The following is a 7,506-nucleotide window of genomic DNA, read 5'->3' as shown; positions in this document are numbered from 1 at the left end:
CCTGCATTGGAGTTAAGCAAATCTCTCAGGTCCTCCGTGTTGTTCATGCAGAAGCCTGAAGTCCAGATTTTGCGTCAAGATGCTCTTGGAACGCCCGATGGGACAAACAATCAAAAAACATCAGTAGTGCTCATCGTTGCCTCAACTTTGACCAAATGACTGGCGAACCTATTGACATTCAAGCTGATTTGAAGACCCCCAAGGATTTTACTGTTTTTGAGATTACTCTGGATAAGAAGTTAAGAAGTTGAAACCGCCATGGATCAATTTGTGGCAGCATGTCTGCAATCATTCAATCTGAACTGCAACAAGGCTCACAAGAAGCATCCTCTCCGAGTACCAATACCACCAAACATAGATGACAATGTGGTGATTGACGAAGATGACAATGAGCTCCAGTCTAAGATCACTACAATCGTCAATAATGTTTTGATCAGTCCAATTGGGGTATTGGCAAATGAGATTAAGAGGAATAATCCAGCGAGTTGTGGATCATTACATCAGCATGTATTCCTACAAACACTATACGGCTAACCCGTCTGTCTACAGAGGTGGTGCACTAGGCACCCAACGGTGCAGCCTACGGTTAGTCCAACTATGGGCCAACCGGTTAATCAGCAGGCGCCAGGATCAATTCCTATAAAAACTACAAACCCTCAACTGACGCCGCTAAGACAGTCGGATTTTACATCCGATGGGAACAGACTGTTTGATACACGTCAGCCTCAACATCATGGACAATTTTATGCCTCTAGTTTCTCCACATTCACCATATGGGAACGAGTAGAGCAACGAAGATTGAGCCGCAAAGATTATTAAGGTGATCAGGAGTCAATTTGGGTTGAAGCCTAAGGAACATTCCTATATATATCCCGTCAACAATGACGTAAGCAGACACATGGCACACTCTCGTGCTACCACATGGCACAATCAGGAGCTGACATGTGTCCCATTTCATAAAATATTTTTTGAAATTATTTAATTAATTAAATCAATCCTTTAATCTTTAAAAATTCCTAACTAATTCATATTAACTCCGAAAAATATGAAACCAATTGCATTAAATTCGTAAAATCGAGCCCGTGCTGTTTGTAGCTAGTTTCGTATTTTTTGGATCTTCTAAATTTGAGTTTCTTGAAGTTTTCACCTAGATGTAATGCCGTTGAATTTACTTTACGTTGTATCATATTCTGTTCAGACCCGAGATACGACCCGGAAGCCGCTCATGACCCCGTGACCTTGCCCGCACCCTTAGCTTTTGCGCTGGCAGCTTCGGATGCACGCCACGCCGCCCGCGCTGCGCCACCACCGCAAATCCTATCCTCACCACCGCAAACCTGTGCTGTGAATTAGTTGAATGTGTCCTGTGCTGAAGGAAAAACCAAAAAAATTGTAAAAGAGAGGAGATGGGACCCATGATGATTGCAACTAGAGGTGACAAGCGTGCAGTGCGCCACTTTAGATGCCACCCACCACCACCAGGCAAGCATCGTGGATCGATCATGCGTTATCTTTTGACGACGACTTGACTCTGGAATAAGACGGCATTCACGCATGTGTACAGCACCGCCGTGTTCTGAGACCCTTACACGTACTTACTGTACAAATGCCGACAATAGTGAGCAGAAAATCGGTTGCATCGCATGGTCACTTTCTTGGCTCAATCATGTTTGGTTCCGCAAAATGTAACGTAATCACGGTAATATTCCAAAATTTTGAAATATTAATTTGAGTGAAATTTTGAAAAATATAATTTTTTTATTGTATGCTCGTTTAAAAATGAAAGACAAATTCTCTTCTCATCTAAATCCCTAATAATTAAATCACAAATCTTTTGAAAACTTGAGGGGATTGATTTGAATCTTTTTGGATTTTATTTGGATCTTAAGTTTGTGTGTGTTTGAATTTTGAATCTAATTCAAAATTCAAACTAAATATAAATCTAAACCTAGATCTAAATAAAAACCAAAACCCAGTCACTACAAGGCCGGACGGCCTGGCCCGCCAGCGCATCCCCCTGCAGCCAGCGACCACAGATCGGCCAGCCAACCTAGCAGGCCTGAGGATGGCAGCGGATCGGGTTCGGGGCGGATATCCGTGGGTTTCGGTTTTGGTTTGAGAAGGTGTTAGTTAGTGGAGTACTAACTAATCGAAATGTCCCAAGAAAATACAAGCGATTTTTTTTCTGCCGAGGAAAGAAAGTGCCCATGCATGCGATGCAAATGATTTTTTCTGCTCACTGGGCCATGGCACCAATAATTCATCTTCATCTACAGGCCTCCTCCGATCCAAGGACGACGACGACTTGACGACTTATGGGGTCTCCCCTGCCCTATCCTGCTCCATCGGGTTCCTTCGCAGTCACACCACGCCGTCCTTACCATTTATTTGCTTGGGCCCTAGGAGCAGCAGTGCCACATTCGGTATACGAGTGAAATATTTCCATGCAATCTCTTGAGGTCTAGATCTCCATCAAGATAGAACAACCCTCCACCATCCACACTCATGCGCCATGGAGAAAGCCGTAGTGAGTGCGGCGACCGGAGCGATGAGCTCCGTCCTCGTAAAGCTGGCGGAGCTGCTCCATGAGAAGTACAAGCTTGCCAAGGGGGTCCGCAAGGATATCGAGTTCCTCAGGTCAGAGCTCGGCGTCATGAATGACCTGCTGTATGTGATGGCAGACATCGAGGAGCTCGACGCCCTCAACAAGGGGTGGCGGGACAGGGTGCGGGAGCTGGCCTATGACGTCGAGGATTGCATCGATCGCTCTGTGGCCCGGTTCCGTCATACTGGCGGCGATGCCAGCAAAGGCGGGTTCTTCGGCACCAAGCAGCTGGCACGGAAGTTCAAGAAAATCAGAGTGTCTTTTCAGATCGGTCACCAGATACAAGAGCTCAAGGCTCGTGTCATCGAGGAGAGCGATCGACAGAAGAGATACAAGCTTGATGGCCTCATCGGATCCAGCTCCGATGCTTCACGTAATAAGGTTGACCTCCGGATGTGCGCGCTTTGGGAGGAGACGAAGAATCTCGTCGGACTCAATGGACCCATGGATGAGGTCATCCGCTTGTTGATGCCTGCAGAGGGAGAGATGCCCTCGCAGCAAGTCAGGACTTTGTCCATCGTTGGGTGTGCAGGCTTGGGCAAGACCACTCTCGCCAATCAGGTGTACCAGAAAATTCAAGGCCATTTTGAGTGCAAAGCCTTTGTACCGGTGTCTCAGAACCCTAACATTAAGGATATACTGATGAAGATTTGTTCTCAAGTTGGAGCAACCCCAAGCATGGCGGATGATGAGTTCCTTCTCGTCAACAAGCTCCGAGAGCGACTCCAGTACAAAAGGTGTGTTGCTTTATTTCAACCCTATGTCCTTATCTTCCTTTATCTATAGTGATTTCTGGGCTCACCTAGAGAAGCACCCAGCCACAATAATCTTAAAACTAGAAATTATCACATAATTCGGTGGGAAAAAGAAAATACACACATCAACCTTTATTACGAATGGCTGTGATCTGTTGGCATGGTCCTCCTAATATACAACCTAATATACCACATATGCAACGCTACCGGAAACAGGAACTTCGCCAAGTGTAAATTCTTTGCCGAGTGCTTTCTGTCGGGCACTCGGCAAACACAACCTTTGCCGAGTGTATACCAGGAGACACTCGGCAAAAATAATACACTCGGCAAAGATTTGGTTTGCCGAGTGTCCCGGATAAGACACTCGGCAAACATCCACACGACACTCGGCAACAATTTGAAACTCGGTAAATCGCCAGCACGTGGCTCGCACGTGCGCCGTCCGTTAGGGGGAGTGGGCCGGCCGTTAGTACTTTGCCGAGTGCTCGACGTAGACACTCGGCAAAGAAGTGGTTTGCCGAGTGCCCCGTCCAGACACTCGGCAAACTGGAAAGTTCGCCGAGTGTTTTTCACAACACTCGGCAAACGTAGAAGTTTGCCGAGTGTTTGGGTAGGCACTCGGCAAAGACAAAACTTTTTTTCCACCTCTGCCCTCCACACTTTTTATACTCCCCACATACGACATTTGGTAATCCATCTCAAAAGTAGATCTATTTTTTGGTCTGTTTGCTATTTTTAATGAATTGATAGCATTAATAGGAATTTGTTTATTTAAGTTAAATTTTAACTGCGAGTGATTGAAATAATGCATTAAAATCAGTGAAAAAAATCATATTCATATTATTGAATCCGGATTGAGGTTTCAACCAAGAAATGAAAAGAAATTTTAAACTTTTTTTTTTAGAAAACCCGACCACGAACGTGTGGTTGAATGGTTGTTAAATTCTAAAAAAATCAAAGGAAGTCTGAAAATCACAAGATTTGCAACTAGGATCTGATTCACCCGCTTCATAACAAACATGCTCAGTCAGTTGGCAAACCAAGAAGAATATATAAGCATGTTGTTTTTATCTAACGGACACTACAATCTTCATGAGCTTAAAAGCATGTCGTTTCAAGCCAATTTGAGATACATAAGCATCAATCTTCAACATCTTAAAAGCATGTGTTCCAACTCTCTTAAAAAGATTCATAACTTTTCTATATCTTGCGGATGGAAAAAATGATTAACATATATTTGTGTTCGTTTTACCTAGAATAGTTGTATTTTCTCATGATGCAATATGTTTTCATTTTGATTACGGTTTCACCAGATCAAGAATGAAGCATTACATGCATAGTTTTTCCCTTACAACATATAGTTTATCGTATCAGAATCACATATTATGGCAGGTACATTGCTGTAGTGGATGATATATGGCACTCCGATCCATGGAAGATCATTGGACAAGCATTGGTCAGTACTAGCCCTGGTAGCATAATAATCGTGACAACACGTCTGAAAGATGTAGCCGAGTCATGTTGTTCTTCTCACGGTGGTCGTGTTTATGATATGAGACCTCTAGACGACAATGACTCTAGAAGGTTGTTTTTCAAAAGAATTTTTGACTCTGAAGATAAGTGTCCTCATGAGCTGGAAAGAACTTCTGAAGATATACTAGAAAAGTGTGATGGCATACCACTTGCAATAATTTCGATATCCAGCTTCTTGGCATTTGATGTACCACAATCACCTGATCACTGGAACAAGGTGAAAGAATCTATCACTTCTCCGCTTCCAGGGAATAAGTCTGCTGAGACCATGAAATCAGTATTATCACTCAGTTACTTGAATCTGCCACACCATCTGAGGACTTGCCTGTTGTACTTGAGTGCATTTCCAGAAGATTGCATAATCGAAAGCGATCATTTGATAAGCAGATGGATTGCAGAAGGATTTGTTAATGCAGAATCAGGAGAGAGTCTATATGAAGCAGGGCTAAGGTATTTCAATATTCTGATAAACCGGAGCTTGATCCAACCGTGGAATCGGCTGAGAGGTGTGGTGGTGAGCTGTAAAGTTCACGATGTCATCCTTAATTTCCTTGTGTCCAAATCAGTTGAGGAGAACTTTCTTACTTTGTCGGTCCCATCCAGGCTCCCAACTTCTCTCCATAGCAAGGTTCGTCGCCTATCTCTCCAGAATAGCTACCAAGAGAATGTAGTTTCATGGATACAGTCTATTAAGCCTTATGTCCGGTCACTTGCATGCTCTGTGGACTGCAAAGAATTGTTTCCTCTGACGGAGTTTGAAGTTGTACGTGTGTTAGACCTTGAAGACTTTGAGCCATTGACAAATGCGCACCTTGCAAATATAGAGGTGTTACTTCAGTTGCGGTATTTGAACATTAATGGAACAGGTGTCAGTGAGCTCCCTGCTGGAATTGGACAAGTCCATAATTTAGAAACATTAGATATAAGATACACTCAAGTGGAAAAATTGCCGTCAACTATTGTTCGACTTGAAAAGTTGGCACGTCTTATCGTCAGTCCAAAAGTCAAGTTCCCAGCAGAAGGCTTCAGCAAGATGAAAGGATTGGAACAACTATCACGTTTCTCGATCCACGGGCAACCACTCAGCTTTCTAAAAGAGCTAGGCCAGCTTACCAACCTGAGAACCCTAGAAGCTGTTTGCGATGGCATTCTCGATGTCAATTATGAAGGTAGCGGGTGGGGGATCTTCACTTCTTCACTCCAAGCACTGTGCAGCCATAAACTTCTAGATGTTGACATATGTATGATGGGCCCCATCTCCATGGATTCCTCCTTCTCTACTCTGCAAAGCCTCCGGACATTTGTCATTTGGCCCATCAGCAGTCTCCCTATCTGGATGGGCTTACTTGTTAATCTCGAGTTGTTAGAACTCGAAACTAAACGATTCACTTCGGAGGATTTGCGAGTGCTTGGTGGCATGCCGGCTCTTGAGACCCTTATATTGTATATTGCCGACACCTATGCTTGTCCTTTCACCATCCGAGGACACGAATTCCAGCGCCTCAAATCATTCAGGGTTGGCGAACTCTACCAAATTTTGTTTATGCCTGGTGCTATGCCTAACCTGAAGCACCTCAAAATTGGACTCGCCTTCACCTCAAATAGTTACATCGATCTCGGCATCCAGCACCTTGCCAGCCTCACCAGGGTCGATGTGGGTATGAATGCCTGGAGTCACCAGAGTCGGCGTGGGAATCGTGAAGATCTGGAGGCCAAAATCCGGAGCTTACTTGACGCACATCCCAATCGTCCCACACTAATCTTCAATACATTTCTTTAGGACGATCGCTATTCACTAAAAGGGTTGGAAAAATGAATAATAAGCAGTAGCTTCACGATAGCAAGGTAATACAATAATTGTTCCTAAGCCACGCAGTTTTCTAGATTTATTTAAGTTTTTCTCTTCCTTCCTTTACATGCTCCGTTGATAGTAACTAGTTACTGTTCTTTTTGGTGAACAAAGCAGGATCCTTGTCAACCAGTCTTTCGGTTCGTCCGTCCAGTCTTGTTTACCATTGGCCGAGGGTTTGGTGGTGTAATGCGTGGATCTGCCAGGGGGAGGGGAGGAATGGGGGAATGGTCTGCTCGCCAGTCGCCACAGAGCTGAGCTGAGGACCGTCTCTGCCAGGTGGGGCCAGGGAAGCAGCCACACAGCGTGAGAGTGATGAAGCGTTTGTGTGATGGGCCGGGCTGCGCCGTGCGTGCATCATCACATTCGACGGAAGCCCAGCAAGGCAGGCAGCCTTCTTAATTTTGGAAAAAAAATTCTTTTCAAAATTTTCCTTTTGGCTAATTACCGGACTGCCAAGCTATAAGATTGGCAATTTCTCTATGATCATCTGCAAAGAACCAATTGAGGGGACCTCTTTTAAAAAAGTTGTCCAGTCAAATAATACACACAACTAACACTCGCTCCTTCCACAATTTAGCAGAATGAGCAGATAAGTTGCCTCAGTTGTGGGCGAAGGTCAACTAATTTTGCCTCAGTTCTTGCAAGTTATAATATTGCAATTTAGCATCTTGTGATACAAACAACTTTAAATTAGTGTGATTTAGTAGCTTCTCACTATGAAAACAACTAAGTGTAAAAAAAAAGTGAAATTGCGCCCCGAT

General features: G+C 44.2%; 1 protein-coding gene across 2 annotated transcripts; it reads left to right on the top strand.

The window, feature by feature from the left end:
- The first annotated feature begins 2,336 nt into the window (after positions 1-2,336).
- On the top strand, positions 2,337-7,365 carry LOC101782747 (putative disease resistance RPP13-like protein 3). Of its 2 annotated transcripts, XR_214576.2 has the most exons (3): positions 2,344-3,342; positions 4,753-6,738; positions 6,860-7,365. XR_214576.2 is itself a non-coding variant. In XM_004955297.3 (2 exons), the coding sequence occupies exons 1-2, from the start codon at positions 2,513-2,515 to the stop codon at positions 6,930-6,932; spliced, it is 903 nt and encodes a 300-aa protein (XP_004955354.1). In that variant the 5' UTR covers positions 2,337-2,512; the 3' UTR covers positions 6,933-7,365. The 2 variants fall into 2 exon arrangements, 1 of the variants encoding a protein (XP_004955354.1); XM_004955297.3 differs by lacking the exon at positions 4,753-6,738 and having other exon boundaries at positions 2,337-3,342.
- Positions 7,366-7,506: the final 141 nt, after the last annotated feature.

Source organism: Setaria italica, chromosome II, assembly GCF_000263155.2.
Source record: "Setaria italica strain Yugu1 chromosome II, Setaria_italica_v2.0, whole genome shotgun sequence".
NCBI classification, from domain to species: Eukaryota; Viridiplantae; Streptophyta; class Magnoliopsida; order Poales; family Poaceae; genus Setaria; species Setaria italica.
This window is presented reverse-complemented; position numbering and strand designations above follow the sequence as displayed.